The 17,024-nt window shown below is 40.6% G+C and overlaps 4 protein-coding genes across 4 annotated transcripts; 3 read left to right on the top strand and 1 right to left on the bottom strand.

Annotated features, from left to right (window-relative positions):
• Positions 9-2,482, top strand: LOC109723306 (histone acetyltransferase KAT6B-like; the record flags this gene model as incomplete). Its single annotated transcript, XM_020251635.1, has 2 exons — positions 9-1,491; positions 1,590-2,482. Coding segments are annotated over exons 1-2 (996 nt in total), but the record flags the coding sequence as incomplete, so codon positions are not given.
• Positions 2,543-5,526, top strand: LOC109722843 (trichohyalin-like). Its single transcript, XM_020251003.1, has one exon. It carries the CDS (start codon positions 2,615-2,617, stop codon positions 5,420-5,422), a length of 2,808 nt encoding a protein of 935 aa, XP_020106592.1. The 5' UTR covers positions 2,543-2,614; the 3' UTR covers positions 5,423-5,526.
• Positions 5,601-9,121, top strand: LOC109722844. The gene is made up of 8 exons (XM_020251004.1): positions 5,601-6,058; positions 6,134-6,232; positions 6,316-6,475; positions 6,941-7,120; positions 7,227-7,361; positions 7,820-7,902; positions 8,107-8,200; positions 8,278-9,121. The coding sequence occupies exons 1-8, from the start codon at positions 5,742-5,744 to the stop codon at positions 8,362-8,364; spliced, it is 1,155 nt and encodes a 384-aa protein (XP_020106593.1). The 5' UTR covers positions 5,601-5,741; the 3' UTR covers positions 8,365-9,121.
• LOC109723448 lies at positions 9,436-13,929 on the bottom strand. The gene is made up of 3 exons (XM_020251804.1): positions 13,402-13,929; positions 11,535-12,948; positions 9,436-11,122 (listed from the first exon to the last, which is right to left on the bottom strand). The coding sequence occupies exons 1-3, from the start codon at positions 13,811-13,813 to the stop codon at positions 10,081-10,083; spliced, it is 2,868 nt and encodes a 955-aa protein (XP_020107393.1). The 5' UTR covers positions 13,814-13,929; the 3' UTR covers positions 9,436-10,080.

Here is a 17,024-nt window from a genome sequence, read left to right as displayed (position 1 = left end):
TATGTAGAGAGAGAACATGGTTAATGGTATCTTTTGCTTTTTACAAGGAAACAAAAGCCTTCCTTTCTTTAGAAAGGAAATGGCATAGTTGCGCAAGTATAGGAAAATCGTTTCTACCACATTATCTTGTAGAATTATCCCCTCCTAGATATTTACTGTGTAAAAAGTCCAAAGAAGTGCAGAGAAAAAGAATTCAATTAATGAAGATTTTTATGGTATTGGGCATAGAAAAGATGGATGCTGTAGAAGATATGTGAGAAAGATCTATTTGCGCTCAATCTCCTGTATGCTATTGCCTGTTGATTAGCAGGCCATGTTGGAGATTATTATTCTGTTCATCGTGTGACCGTACTAATCTTTCAAAATGCTCATCAATCTGCCATCTCGTCCTTCAGACTGCAGCAGGTATCTGGGTGAGTTTCTTCACTATACAATAATGACACAACTAGGCCCTATGATGATTGTTGTTGTGGATTTTTTTTCAAAAAAAAATCATGAGATTTGCATAAACAATTTTTTTTAAAACTAAGGTTTTTGTATTAAATGTATTATTTGTACGATTGCACATTGCAAAGCAGATGTTGCCTGTAAAATTGTGTGGAGATCTCTCGACCATTACCGTGCTGAATTAAGTCCCCAACAGGTTTTTTTGATTTATTTATGTTTTTTCATCTTTTTATATTTTGGCCTTCTTTGAACATTTAAATTAGAAATTTCATCACAATCAGTTGCTACATGAGCTGTCTGTTCTAATTAGTAGTTAAGAGGTGTATAAATTAGTAGAATCACTGCTTAGTTTAGTAAAATTTGTCATTTTAATTAATAAAATTCAACTCCTGTTTCAAAATGGTCCATGGTTAAAGAGGATCTCTGTTCTTTTAACTATGCTGTCGTAGCGGATTGGTGGAAGTTTTTCTCCTCCCAGTGCGCAGACGGCTAAGAAAGCCACCATTTCATGCTCCACTCCGCTTCCACGTCTTTCCAACGATGCTGTGTCAAAAGTGTCACTGTTTTGAGTGCTATGAGAGAAAAGAATCACACAACTTTTCTCACAGAACCATTGCACTTTCGTTTTTGACTTATATCTAGATTTTATATCACCTAATCCATGGAACCCGTCATTCACCCACCGTAAACGCACTTTTTCCTTGATCACTCCTCTCACCTGCCAACCTTCACCTCCCCTTTAAAAAGCTTGCCGCCAAAGCAACCAGAAAGACAAAAAATTTATGAACTTTGCCCGGCCAACCTCTCTCCTCTCTCTTTTCATCCACCAGCATCTCTCCAGATGGGGTTGAAGAAATGGCTTCGTGCGTAGGCATACTCCCACAGCAAAGCAGAAACTTCTACATTGCTCCCTCGAAAGAACAAAACAATGGTAGAGAGCTATGGAGGTCGAACTAGGGGTGCAAATAACTAGACCAGTTGGAGACCTCACCTTTGCGTCCACGGAAACTGACGCCGTATTCGTCCTCTTCGCCCATCTCCCAGGTAACACCATTTTCCTCATGCTAGTGGTCAACGAAATAGGAAGAATTGTTTTTAAGTTGCTATTTCCTACAGCTATATTAGCATCAAAACTATTGTAGGATTTATAAAAGATGAGATTGAGGTGGAGTTAAACGAAGCCGGAACAGAAATTAGCATCAGCAGCAGAGGAGAAACAGGAGAGAGGTCCTTCATAGAAGCTGAGATCTCAGGGAGATTAAAGATTTCCCATGAGGAATCACTGGAAGGGTTCAGGAAGGCGTTTCCGATCCCAAATAATGTCGTCCTAGGTCGGATTGAAGTGGGGTTTGAGGAAGAGGAGGGCATTCTCATTGTTCTGTTGCCCAAATCAACAAGAGAAGAGGAGCCTTCAAGAGTTGAGATAGAAGAAATCAGTGAAGAAAACATCAGAGAAGAAGAAGAAGAAGAAGAAGAGAGGACTTGGATGACAGTAGAATTGGAAGAGACCATTCCTGACTACAATAAAGAGAAAGCACAAGAACAGAAGAATTTGGGTGAAGTAGAGCCAAAGAAAAGTACAGAGAAATTAGATGGCAAGCCTGATGGAAAGCCTGAAGCAGGCCCCCGAGAAGCGACAACCAAAATAGCAATTGAAGATAAAGAAGACAGGGAATCTGAATTAATTATAGAGGAATTGGATTTCCCGATTACGCCTTCCATATCAGAGGAGCCAATCGCATTCAAATCTGAAGAAGAAGAAGAAGAGGAGGAGGAAGAAAATACTTTAGAGGAAGAAGCACCAGAACAAATGAATCTAGATGAACTAGAACTGAGTAAAAGTTCCAAGCCACTAGAGAGTGAGCCCGAAGGAGAAACTGAACCAGAGTCCAAAGAAATAGCAATCAGAACACGAACTGATGATAAAGAAATAGAAACTGAACTTATTAGAGAGGAACCGGATTTTACTATGACACCTCCCCCTCTAGAGAAGCCAATCGTATCTGAAGCTTTTGAAGCAGAAGAAGAAGAAGAAGAAGAAGAAGAAGAGAAGGCTCTCGAGGAGAAAGAAGAAAAACAGAAGAATCTAGATGAACTAGAGCCTAAGAGAAGTTTAGGGGAATCAGAAGGTGAACCTGATGAAGAAATCGAACCAGAGCGCAAAGAAATGGCAATTGAAGCAAAAATTATTGATGATGAAGAAGAAGAAAGTGAACATATTATAGAGGAACCAGATATTACTATAACACCTTCCCCCCAAGAGAAGCCAATAGCATCAAAAGCTTCCGATTTAAAAGAAGAAGAAGAAGAAGAAGAAGAAGAAGAAGATGAAGAAGAGAAGGCTACAAAGGAAAAGGTACAAGATCAGGAGAATCTAGATGAACTAGGATCGAAGAAAAGTTCAGAAACACCAGAAGGTGAACCTGACAGAAAAACCAAACCAGAGCGTAGAGAAATGGCAATAGAAGCACAACCTGGTGATAAAGAAGAAGAGAAAACTAGATTCATTATTGAGGAACCAGATTTTATTAGAACACCTCCTCCATTAGAGGAGCCAGTTGCACCAAAAGCTTTTGAATTGAAGGAAGAAGAGGAGAAAGCTATAGAGGAAAAAGTACCAGAACAAAAGAATTTAGATGAGCTAGAACCAAATAAAGGTCCAGAAGCACTAGAAGGTGAACTTGATGGAGAAACCAAACTAGAGCATGGAGAAATGGCAATAGAAGCACAAACTGGTGATAAAGAAGAAGAGAAAACTGGACTTATTATAGAGGAATCAGATTTTACTAGAATACCTCCTCCATCAGACGAGCCAGTCGCACCAAAAGCTTCAGAATTGAAAGAAGAAGAAAGAAAGAAGGCTAAAGAGGAAAAAGCACCAGAACAGAAGGATTTAGATGAGTTAGAACCAAAGAAAGGTTCAGAAGAACTAGAAGGTGAACCTGATAGAAGAAAAACCAAACCAGAACATAGAGAAATGGCACTAGAAGCACAAACTTGTGATAAAGAACAAGAAAAAACAGAAATTATTAGAGAAGAACCAGATTTTACTAGAACACCTCCTTCATCAGAAGAGCCAGTTGCATCAAAAGCTTCTGAATTGAAAGAAGAAGAGGAGAAGGCTGCAGGGGAATTTCAAGAAGAGGAGAAGGCTGCAGGGGAAGAAGTACCAGAACAGAAGGATTTAGATAAGCTAAAACCAAAGAAAATTTCAAAAGCACTAGAAGGTGAACCCGATAGAGAAACTGAACCAGAGCATGAAGAGAAGGCAATAGAAGCACAAACTGATGATAAAGAAGAAGAGCAAACTGGATTCATTAGAGAGGAACCAGATTTTAGTAGAACACCTCCTTCAACAAAGGAGCCAGTTGCATCAAAAGATTCCGAATTGGAAAAAGAAGAGGAGGAGGCTACAGAGGAAAAAGTACCAGAACAGAAGAATCTAGATGAGCTAGAACCAATGAAAATTTCAGAAGCACAAGAAGGTGAATTTGATGGAGAAACTAGAGCAGAGCATGAAGAGATGGCAACAGAAGCACAGACTGATTCTAAAGAAGGAGAGCAAACTGGACTTATTAAAGAGGAACCAGATTTTACTGGAAAACCTCCTCCACTAACTGAGCCCGTCACATCGAAAGCTTCTGAATTGAAAGAAGAAGAAGAGAAGAAGACTGCAGAGGAAAAGGCAGAAGAGAAGAAGAATCTAGATGAACTAGAGCTGGAGAAAGGTTCAGAGGCATCAGAGGGTGAGCTCGATAGAGAAATTGAACCGGAGCCTATAGAAATGGCAATAGAAGCACCAAGTGAGCATAAAGAAGAAGAGCAAATAGGAATTCATACAGAGGAACCAGAATTTACTATAGCACCTCCTGCATTAGAGGAGCCAATCCTATCCAGCGCTTCCAAACTGAAAGAAGAAGAAGAAAAGAAGGCTCACAGGGAAAATGCAGAAGTGCCAAAGAATTTAGAGGAGAAGATCCAATCAAAAGCTTTCAAAGAAGAAAAAGAAGAAAAGGAGAAGGCTTTAGAGGAAAGACCACAAGAACAGAAGAGTCCAGATGAATTAGAAGCGGAGAGAAGTTTAGAGGAATTAGAAGGTGAGCCTTATAGAGAAACTGAACCGGAGCCCAAAAAACCAGCAATTGAAATGCAAACTGAGCACAAAGAAGGAGAGAAAATTGGACGTATTGCAGAGGAACCAGATTTTACTATACCGCCGCCCCCATTCGAGGATCTAATTGCATCTAAAGTTACCGAATCAAAAGAAGAAGAGGAAGAGCAACAAGAAGAAGCTCCCACCAAAGAAACACCATATTCGCCACCAATCTCCCCAATTCTAATGGCGAAACCAGAATTGAATCAAGAGCTACTAGATACAACTGATTCTCGTAAAGAACAGGATAGAGAGGTCGAAGTACCTGGACGAGCTCTAGAAACCTTCGAACCCACAGAGTCGCCGAAGCAAGAAGAAGATCGCCATGGATTTGGCGAGGAAGATGCAAAAGAAGCTAAAAATGTGGAAGAAATCGCTTACGATCCAGCTCCCAAAACCCTAACAAGGACGGTGACCCCCGAAGAAGTCGATTCCGATCGTCGCGGAGATGGAGAACATGAAGTGCGAGAAACCGACACCCGAGCTCTTCATGAGGACGATCGAGAGATTGCGAGCGATGTCGATGCACGAGAAGAGAGCTCGATAGATGAGGAGGAGGAAGGAGAAAGATCGGATCGCGATCGAGAAGAGAGCCGGGGAGAGATGGAGACGACGGAGGAGGAGAAGGAAAACAATAAGAACGGGATGAATAGGAGGAGGGAGGAGAAGGCACCGAGGAGGAGGAGAAGGAGAAGGAGAAGGAGAGGCTCGGGTTTTAAAATCCCTACCGCGGGCGCAATCGCGACCTCTGCGTTTATACTAACCCTCGTGGCGCTCGTCATCCGTCTGATGAAGAAACGACGATCGCACGCGTTGAGATGATAATTAATTATTGACTGCTGTCGACACGTGCATGTTCTTATTCGGTTGAGCTGCAATGTTAATTTTTAATCTTAATCGTGTATAAATGATTAAATTCTTCGATTAAGTTTTTTTTTTTTTTTTTTTTTTTTTTTGGGTTTTGGCTAACAATATAGTATTCATCGAATTAGTAATTACTAATTTTATTGATCGTTAATTTAGCTATATATGTTTATATAAACCCAAAAAGAGTATATAAGGTTTTTTATTACATCTGTGATTAATTACGCTTCCATTCCCTCACACTTCGTCTCCGCTCTCCACGGTTCCGAGTCGCGATATGCATCGTCTCCTCGCTCGCGCCTCTCGTCGGCATCAATGGCGACCGTTCCCCGCTCCACTGTCTCCTCCCTCTCCCCCTCATCTCCACTACCCTCGAAGCTTCCGCTCCCATGCGGCGTTGGAAGCCCTTCTACCCCACTCCGGCGCCACCGCCGCCGCCTCCGGCGGTGGCGGAGAACTCTCAGTGCGCCACCTCGCCCTCTACAACTACCCCTCCTTCTCCGGTGCCTTCGCCGCTCTCTTTGCTCACCTCTACCACTCTCGCCTCGATCTCCCCTTCCTCGCGCTTCCCTTCTCCTCCGTCGATCCACTGAGGTAATCCCCAATCCTTGATCCCTCCCCTTTCTTATTTTGCGTCGCTACAGTACTGGCTCATAACTTCTCTGATAGGGTGGAGGATTTGAAATCGGGAGGGTTTGAAACGTGCTATCTCCTCGATTTCATCGGCCCGAACAGTTTCTCCGTGGATATCTCTCGATTTATTCCGCGGTAAATGCTTCTTTTCTGAGTTTTAAATTCAGAAAGTTTGACTGCAATTTTGATCTAATTTTGGGGGTGATCAAATGATTCAGGGTGATCGCATTTGACCATCGCAAATCAACGTTGGCGAGAGCTTCGCAATTAGGGAAATGCCCTGATAATCTCGAGCTGCGCATCAATACAAGCAAGAGTAGTGCTTGTGCTGTGTATGATTATTTTTTGGAGAAGCTTAATGAGGCTACGTCTCCTTTGGTTAGCGCAAGAGCTTCTGAGAAATGTGTTTTTTATGCTCCATAATCTAGTAGAATGAATGTTAGGACATAATTGGTTCCCGAACGAATAATATCTCTAAGTTCTTCAGCATTTCTTGGGCAACTGAGAGTGAAATAATGATTTTTTGGCTTAAGATCATATGAATTCTGCATTGATAATTGTAGTTACAAAGGATAGCTTTATAGAAATGATATTAGGTGAGGGATATCACAAATAATATCAGGGGTTGGTGAGATAGTAGTTCTGTGAGATTCTAGGATTACTTGATTTGACTCGAACAATTAGTTAACCTTTCTTATTACTAACACGGACAGATTAAGAGAATAGTTTGTTCCCCAATCAAGCAGTATCTGCTAATTTTGAACCCTCTAATTGACGTTGAGAATCTACTTGCATGTTTAATTGTTGGATACTGCACAATTGATTTGTGGCTCGGTATGGTAGGATGAGTTTTCCAGCCTACTAAGTGAAGAAGATGAGAACCGTCTGTCAACTGTTCTGAGATATATAGAAGATGCGGATCTTCAGCAATGGAAACTTCCCAATGCCAAAGAGTTCAACATTGGGATCAGGGACGAGCGAGCAAAGTTGAATTGTATCACAAACCCTTATGTTTTCAAGCAGGTTTAGATCCTTCCAATTGGTCCTTTTCTTTACCCTAATTACTTTTTGAAATGCGCACTCTTTAATTAGCACATAATCTGGTGATTTTGCATGATCTAATTCACAGCTCCTGGGATGGGATGCTAGTAAGTTTATCGTCAAGGGTGATTCGTATGTTAGTTCCCGCCAGGATGCTGCTAACAAGCTTCTCAAAAAGCCTTTCACGATTCTGCTGGGACGAGGATTATATGGCGAGTGCCTGGTAAATTTCAACATGAGAACTTAGGACAGCACATCTCCAGCTCTTAAGTCGACTCATATTGATATATAGACAAGGATTGCATATGCATTTGCAGTTATATCTGCTTTCCTTATTTGATGGTGCATTTATTAGTACACATACTATATTACTAGTTCTTCAGGTATAATTGCTATTCGATGTGCAAAATGTGTTCTTACTGGGTAACATTCAAGTTGTTAGTGTCATTCTTACATATGACTTGTTTGATTTTCTTGTATGTTATTTCTTTGGGTGCATCAATCTATATGTCAATCTATATTTGTAGTCAAGTTTCAATAAGATGATTTCATTTGTTTGGGAGAAATTAGAACCTTGGGTGTAGGTTTTGATAATGCTAAACAATTACTTCTGTATGGGTTTTCAATTATTTTATCACGCTTTTTAATGCTGTTATCAAAGCCCGTGTTCACCACTGTTAGGCAATCAGGGCTGATGGATATTCAGATCTGAGTGATGAAATTGGCACGGAACTAAGTCGAAGAAGTGCGACAGCTGGTTTAAGGTAATTCATATGTTCTACATGAGGCATAAGTACCTCATGATGTCGAGACATAATGCATGTTTTTATTCATCAACAATTCTTCTGAGCCTTACATGTAGGAAGTTCAATGGCAAGGCTGTCTAGCTTACGTACAAACTGGGAAATTATACTTTCTTTATCGCATCCATATGTGTTACCTCAATTAACGAATATTCTTCCTGTTAGGCCTATAGGAGCTGTTGTGTTCATGCAACGCGGTATTTTCAAGATGTGCTTAAGGAGTACGGACAAAGCGACTAATACCTCTGAGATTGCCAAGGTGAGCCCTCTTTGTGATTCTATGATATTGCATGGACTTATTTGATTAAATTCTGTGTGTTGCATTGTAAATGGAAGGCATATGGTGGAGGTGGCAACTCAAGTTCAAGTTCTTTTCCGCTGACAATGGATGAATATAACCATTGGACATCTACAAATTCATAAGAATGTTAAAGGCAAAAGTGAAATCATTCATTCTGTGTGACGGCTCCTCCTACTGTATTATTCTGAAAAGCACCGAGAGGGCAAACATGGTGAAAAAATGAACTTTCGCTCCAGCTGCTTCTCCATGCTCAAAGCTAAGGAAAATGGCCGCCGGCAAATCTATCCCCCGCCTACAAATCTATTACCGAATTCGTTGGATAAACAGACATTTTCTCATTGCCGGTGAATTATAAGTGTTTCTGAATTGCCATGAGGAGTCAAAGAGCATGTCAGCAGTGGATCCCACAATTGTCTCAATGGGCGATCGTAATCAATCCTTGGTGGTGTTTACGTGCAATACGAGTCCTCGACAGGCACGGGCCTAGAGCTGTTAGTGCTTCTACAAGCAGTACTCAAGTAGAAGTTCCGGCCATCAGGGAGTTAGAGATTGGGTGGTGGATTATTTCAGATATATGTACGATGACGATTATACTAGCCTGAAGTTGTTACTTCTTCTTTAGACAGCGCTCTAGAAGCTCCAGCCGGCACGTACTTTGTCATGTAGAGCTTCTGTATATATTTTTTTTGAGAAAAAGCTTCTGTATATATTACTTCAGATATCTGTAAGATGTGGCTAAATGTTTCATATTGCTGGCTGCCTGAGAAGAGCTATAGCACAGTTGCATCTCATGAAGAAGCTATTTTTTCATTTATATTTTGAGATTAGTTTATAAGAATGATAATAAATCAAATTTTCAGGTGATGGATGACCTTGTAACTCTGCGCCATTTTTTTCTTTGGGTGTCCTATAATCTTTTGCTTTGTCATTCGTAGAATTAAAGTGGTAAATTGTAAAGTGCAATTATTGGTACTCCGCTTCGACTGTTCAAAAATAATCAAGGAGCGTTTACGCTTGCTAGAGGCAACCCTTGGTACTAGAAGTTAATAGGTAATCATCAAAAGATCATGAAACAAATTAGTTGAGGGTTAAGTAAGGCCAAATATACTTAACACGGTTTCGCACTTTTTATTACATCTTTGTGAGACCGCAGCATTGAGAAATCACTTGAAGTTTTTACACACGGACAAAAATGATCTCGAGATCCACCAGATGAACAAGCCAGTGGCATTTATATAATAGCAAAGATTAGAAATTTACAAGGAGGAAAGAAAAAAGCCTGTATTAAAATTCAACTCTATATTTTGTGTCTAAGAAAAAAATAATACAGCTTTGTCAGGCTAAATGAATCAATGATTCGCTGGGGCTTACAACAAATAACACTGCGAGTGAACCTTCACCCTGTGGCAAGGGAATCTGCCATGAAAAACAGTACAATACTTATGTTCTCGTATAGTTTATGGGGAAACAATTGGGTTGCCTGACTTGACAATCAATTCTCCTGTTAAAGTAATTCTCCGAGCTTGCCCTTGCCCTTGCCCTCTTCCAGTGACTATCTCAGATTACAATACAAACCCTGTTTCTATATCCAAGATTCTTTAGTAATAATTCACTTATGAGATACCATAAATAGCCCATGTAATGTATCCTACAAGATTCTTCAGCAATAATTCACTAATTAGATAGTGTTGCATCAGAGGGCAAAGCATAAGAACCAGACAGCAGTGGATCATCTTTCCCTCGATCTCTTGCAGAACCGCATTCATCTAAATCAAAGCTAGAGAAACTAGTGGAGAAGTTGCATTTCTTTTGTTGCCAAGTCGAATGTATCAGATTCTTCAACTATGCAATGACGAGTTTCCCGCCTTTTTGAGACTACCCAAAATGCTCTCAACCAGCTTTTCCTTATCACCACCTGACTCGGACACAAAAGAATAGTTCTTATTAGGCCTCACTGTCCGTTTCACCAAATCAGCTGATTTAATAGCTTCCTCTTTCTCATTATTGCTCGTAGAGCAATCAACAAGACCATCAACACCCTGACACTGTTCGTCCACACTGGCTTCCTTACGGCTATACCATGAGTCTAGAATCTGGACGAGCGAGCTATCTTCCTCACCTCCTTTTACACTTTGATTCTCATTATCAGAAAAATCCGAATCCGAAAGAGTAGCCTCATCAAAGCTCGCATCTTTAGTCATTTCTTCAGAGCCTTTATTGATTTTGTGGCTCGCAGAATCAGCTATGGGCCCCAATAATGTATCCCAGCCATCGTCTTCAACATTATTATCTTGACTTTCACCGTTCTTGGAAATAATATCCTTCTCCTTTTCATTTTCTAAGTAATTGGGATATGTTCCATTAGCTGTAGGCTTTCCCCAAAATAGTTCAACCGGTAGAACAAAAGAGGACTCTACCCTAACCCCAGGCATTATCTGTAGCAATGAAACTAGTTTTGGGTAGCCAAGCATTTTGTAATCCAACTCGTAGCCGTATCTTTGACTAAAAGCAGGTTTAAAAATGCTTATGTTGAATCCTTCAGGGTATTGCTCCATTAGTTCCTTTACAAGATTGTGGCAATCAGACAATATTTTTTCTCTGTTGAGAAGTCTCCTTTTCCCTTCTACAGTATTTTCAATAGCACTTTGTGGTGTTTTGCTAGTAAAAAGAGAACTTAAGCCATTGGAACCACGGGCATGAGATGGCACACACTTCCTTTTTGGAGGGAATGCAAGTCTAAATGGGAACATTTGTGAGGACACTTCTTCCACCCATCTCTTCTCAGTAGTTAGAAGATCAATTAGTTTAAAGAGGTGAGTTTCTTTAAGATCTTTGAGAACCCAAGGGCATTCCTTTTTAAGTCCATGTACCAGCTCCTCCCTGATGAAAGACCACAATCAGATAAGAGTAGTTAGACAGAAGAAACCCAATATGTTATTAATTTGCATCAAATCCCATGCTTTACAAACAAGAACGTGAAGCAATCCTTGTTATATAACTAAACATATTATTCAGTCCTGTTAAATTATGAATAAATTTTACAGGTTAAGTTTTTGATGCATTGCCCAACACACTGTACCAATGCGAACAGAAAGGGTAAAATATTAAGTGGTAGTTTCTTATAGGCTCTTCCCCTAGCCCCTGAGGACCCCAACTACAAATTAGAGATGAATGGAGGGGTCAATGTCAACCAGTAATAGGAAATAAAATATAAATTCAATAGTATCAACATCAACACCATACCACAAAAGGCAGAAAATGAAAAATTTCTAAGTGATGGAGTGGATTTTACCTTGTCCTTGATTTTGAAATAAGGTCAGAGCCTTTGGACGTGAGGAGAAACGTCTCCATAACATCCCAAAAGTATGATTTTGAGAATAATTCATGGCCTTCAGGCTGGCAACTTGCATTACTTGTAGCCTTGGCAGGCTTCCCATGTGTATCAGTTGGTTCCCCATTCATGGTGCTTCTAGAGGCAGAATTATGTTCCTCATCTGCAGCATCAGATTTCTTAGGACGCCACAACCTTGCTATCCAGCTAAGCAAGCCCTTTTTCACTCCTATAACGCCATCTTCCTTTCTAGCTTTATCTTCAGTAAGTGACTTGTCGGTATTAGAAGAAGTTGAACTGGAGCTTAACGAAGTTGAAACATCACTCTTTGACTGTCCAATGCTCTCCTCAGGTTTTACTGTCTCAAAATTCTCATCATTGGAATTGCCAACTCTCGGTCCAGTTAAGCTTTTCCAAATCCTTCTAAAAAGTCCGTCCTCAGTATCAGCCTTTCGCTCTTGTGCAGGAGTTGAATCATCAGTTTTGTTCCCAACATCAGCTCCTTTAGAAGAGACAGTAGGCTCTACTTTAACAGGTTCAGGACCAGTAAGTGTTTTCAATGTCTTATCAAATGATCCCTCTTCAAGTGCAGCATCACTCTCCTTGTGAGTAGAAGAGGTATCTGATACAATAGTTGGAGAGGCCTCTGGCAGTGGCTTTCCGTTCTGAGTTAAGCCACAGTCCTTAGCCCCTTCGTCCAAATTATCCATTTTGGAAACCCTATGACAGGGTTTTAATGGTTCCACTACTCTTCTGTGGGTCCCAAATACAATTGGCTGGCTCTCACCAGGTGGCGGAGGTACTAACTTTACTATATTCGGCATAGAGAAGAGAAGCTGCGAGAACTTCTTGTACCCGAAGAAGTCCTTATCCATAATTACATTGTTTCTCCTAAGCTCTGTGCGAAGCTCTGAAAGGTTTATCCCTTCAGGGTATGAGTACAATGCTTGCCTTATACCATTCACTACCGCCTTAGGGACCGCGCGGGGCTTTGCAGTTAATTCCATAGATTCATCTGGTTGGGAGCTGGCTACTTGTTCCATTTCCATAAAGGGGTCTTCAAGAACCCCTTTATAGTGGCCATACCAAGAACCATATAGCCCATCAGGCGGGTGGTTATAATGTTTCGCAGAGAAATCCTCGCCCTTAATTAGAGGGGTCCATGGCCACATGATTGTAGCAGCACTGCAGAGGACACCAGTGGCAGTGTCGGGGCTCGCAAGTAATACATTATAGTTGCTCATACGCAAACGGTGGAGAATGTTGGCAAAGTCCTTATCGCCAGATATTAAGAAAAAATGGGCAGGCGGAGGGTTTTCAAAAATCCAGTATACAAGGTCGGCCATGAATGACCTGTCGGAGCTGTTCTTCCCACCTATAATAGCAAGCATCAGTAAGATTTTTAGGAACCAATGGTTAAAAAAAAAAAGTTATGCATAAATTAGAGGCAAAGTTATTTCTTTGTGCCTTCTTCTTATACAACCATTTGTTTCACCAGAAATTATTAAGAATCCTGTCTACGTGGATCATTGCGGTAGAAACAATCATTATTAGCTACATGTAAGAAAGTTCAGCTAAATTTTTGTGATGCTGCTTTTGGATGGGCAACTCAGGTTACATATACAAATTGCGTAGCTAAAGGTATGGTATGAAATTAGCAGAAAATAAAACATCTGCACGGAATCACTAAGTCGCATTTCCTCACCTACATTGGAACATCCACACTACAAAGACAAGTGATGCAATAATTGGCAAAAAAGAAAGAGCAAATTTTCGAGTAAGAAAATGTAAGTAAATGGATAGAGAGAGAGTTCGGAAGTGAACGCACTATGCGGTACGTGGTTGAGGCAGATCCCGGTGGCGACGAGGGCCTCCTGCGTGGCCCGCGAGAGCTGCGCAACGTCCCCGAATGCCGTGATCGTGATCGGGCCCCTGATGCCGCTCGATCGGAGGGCAGAGGTGATCCTATGAGCCACGCGGAACACGTTCACCCCGGCGGGGATGTGGCAGTTCTCGAAGTCCCACCACACCGAGACCTTCACGCTCTTGCTCTCCTCCTCGTGTTGCCTCCTCAATGACGAGGTGGAAGACGACGACGACGACGAGGAGAAGCTATCATGGCGGCGGCGGTGGAGCTCGTCGCCGGCCCCGGAGTGGAGGAAGAGGAGAGAGAGGCGGGGAAATGGGGAAGGGGAGGAGGATGGGCGGAGGAATAGGGTTCTAAAGATTAGGGTTTTCATGGCGGAGGGAGAAGAGCTTCTAGGGTTTCTAGGGTTTCGATTCAGATGGAGTGGGGCTCCTCTTCCACCTGCGAAGGAGCGCAGGGGAAGAAGAAAAAGAGGTGGGCTAATGGCGGCCGGAGTGCTAAACCCTTTACACGGTTTGTAAAACCCTCGCCGAGCACGTGACAGTCACACGTGCAGGGAAAAGTATTATTGCATGCACCTGGTGCGTCATGCATGTTCAAGCCTAGATAGGGTGCACATTTTTCGGGCCGAAACGGGCCAACTGCTAGACCGGCACGGCCCGGTTTCAAATCCGGGCCGGGCCATACCTAGCTAGTTTTCGCACGACTTCGGTCCGGCACGGCCTCCGGCCCGAATGATACGGGCCATACGGGGCCGGGTCGAGCTCTGGGCCGCCTATTAAATTTTTTTTTTTTAAATACAATAAGTTTTAAAATATAAAATATTTATATACATAATTAAACTATAAAATTTAGTAGAAATAATAAAAACTTTTAAAATTTTATTAAAATTTATAATATTTTAAAATATAAAAAATTTTGGACCAAATTGCCCTCCCCAACAGTCAAAGTTTTGACTGTTGGAGGGAGCAATTTAGTCCAAAAGAGGAAAGCACAATGCACACCTTGGGAGAAGGGAAAGCCCTCCCGAAAGGGCCAAACCCCAAGGCCTTGGGTGCCGGGCCGGGCCAGCCCGACAAGCACGGCCTACATGGGTCGTCCCGTGCCGGGCCGCGGGTCAAACTGTCGGCCCGGCACGGCCGAGATCCATTACGGGCCATGCCCTGCTGAGTTGACGGGCCTAAAAATTCTGGCCCATCACGGCCTAGTATAGGAGGTCGGGCCGGCTCGGCGCAGTTTCTATACCATCCATGCTGGGTCACGGCCCGGTCCGATCTCGTGCCGGGCTAGGCGGTCTACGGGCCGCCCGGCTCGATTGACACCCCTAATATCTAGGGTAGAGGCCTTCAAAAATATTTAACAATATTTAAAAGCATCCTGTCACGGGTCGATCACTGGGACTCGACCGTAATAAAAAAAGAAAGACAAAAAAGCATAAGTTCGACACGTTTGTTTCTTATAAATCATACATTAGTTTCAAAATTTTTAATTTTTAAACATAAATAATTGTTAATGTATATATATATATAGAGAGAGAGAGAGAGAGAGTAGGGTTGCTATACTTTTATGAGTATAGAACCTTTCGTATTCATTAGTTATTTTTTCTAATAAAACTTCTGAATCAATGATCTGCACTATTAAATATGATTTAGAGCATTTGAAGTATGTAGGAAAAATTTTTTTAATTTTTTGAAATTATAATAAAGTCCATCAAGCGAGCATAAAATAAATGGTCAAAATTAAACAACGTTCTACAAATTAATGATCGGATTCTTCAATTCAAGGTCGGAGTTATTGATCTTTATCAAGATAGCGAATAAAATTTTCTATCAAAATTTTAACTAATTTCAATTCTTTTATATCGTTAAATTAGCAAGTATTCCATATCTGCCGTTAAAAATTGTTAGAATTGAGATCTTTTAATCATAAGAGAAATGATGTCAAAAAATTTATAAAATTTGGTTCCTACAAATTTCAAATGCTATAACTCATGTTTAACGTTATGGATCGTCAATCAAAAATTTTATCATCAAAAATAATTTATGAGTACGAAAGCAATCGTACACATAAAAGTATAGTAGTCATACTCTAAGATAGCTTTTGGTTCGGATATAAGCAAGAACTAGTTATTACAGGAATAGGTACAAGTATAGGAATAAGAAAAATAGCGTTTGGATGAAAATTGGTAGTTATATATATAAAATGGAGGTATTGGCGGGGATAGTTATATCCGGTTATTATAGATAACCGAGAACTACTATTCTTGAATAAAAAATTAGTATTTGGGCATAAAGAGGGGGACCCCTTATCTCCATGCCAAATGCTGCCTAAATATATATATATATATATATATATATATATATATATATATATATATATATATNTATATATATATATATATATATATATATATATATATATATATATATATATAACTGTACGTTGTAAATCATGTATGTAAAACTATATTTTGAGGACAAAAAAAATATAGAGGATAAATTATTGTAGTTGGTGTATGAAATGTATGAGTACAGTAGTAGGTGCATGAAGTGATTCTTTATCCACAAATCCTCTCTCTACTCTCTAGTAGGTTTTTTTTTTTTTTTTTTTTTTGAGACAGAAAGAGAGATAAGTAGCACACTACCCGTTTCGTTTATTTTATTTAGAAATAAACTTAGCTGAAAATGTGAATCAATTAAGATTCGAACTTAGGTCTCAGGTATCAACCACCAAATCTTTTGCCACTTGATCTAGTAGTTATTCTTAACCTTGAATGGAGTGAAAAACAAATCAGTCACACAAAACAAAGAAAAAAAAAGAAAAAAGAAGAAGAATCATCTCCGCAAGTAAGGAGAGCAGAATAGGCTTTTCGATTCAAAGGTCCCTTTGACTGAGAGCGGCTTACTGTACTTTGTGTGGACCCTCTGTAATCAAAAGACTCTCCTAGGTCGAAGAACCTATTCAGCTCATCAATGTGGGACAAAATAGCACGAGTCACACAATTGACGTAGTAAGTTGGTTAGACTAAAAGAATGGCGTAGAAACATGAAAAAGATGTTAAACATTTGTTGGAGATAAGTTGAAATACTGGATGATAAATTTTAACTTGTTTGTATCGTAGTTTATAAATTTCAATTGATTTTGTACCCTGTCTTATATAGTGTATGCATTTAAGTGGCAACTCTTTTGCTTTTTCGAGTTAAGCTAGGCCTAAGCTAGGCGATTCATTGGGGTGAGCCCAGAATCATCGTTTCTCCAGTTAGCCTGATTGGAGCTGAACAATTTTTCCATTTGACTCGACTCGATCATTTTAAACGAAACTTAGACTAGAAAGCAGATGTGAGTATTTCGCAAACTAGCAAAACTAATCCGGCATAAGATCTGGCCCAATCGCCAGCTTATGCATCATAGATTTAAACCAGGCAAAGTCTTTTTGTGCAGCAAATTAACAACTACAACACGCCAAGGTTACTTACGCACCAGAAATGAATGGGCACTGCAGTTCAATGTATGGCATATGACCGAACCTGCACATGAGTGGGCACCACATCACATGAGCATAAGACCGGGGCATGTGAGAATCG

The sequence above is a fragment of the Ananas comosus genome, linkage group 17, assembly GCF_001540865.1.
Source record: "Ananas comosus cultivar F153 linkage group 17, ASM154086v1, whole genome shotgun sequence".
Classification (NCBI taxonomy): Eukaryota; Viridiplantae; Streptophyta; class Magnoliopsida; order Poales; family Bromeliaceae; genus Ananas; species Ananas comosus.
Note: the sequence above shows the minus strand (reverse complement) of the source record. Positions and strands in the feature narration are given on the sequence as shown.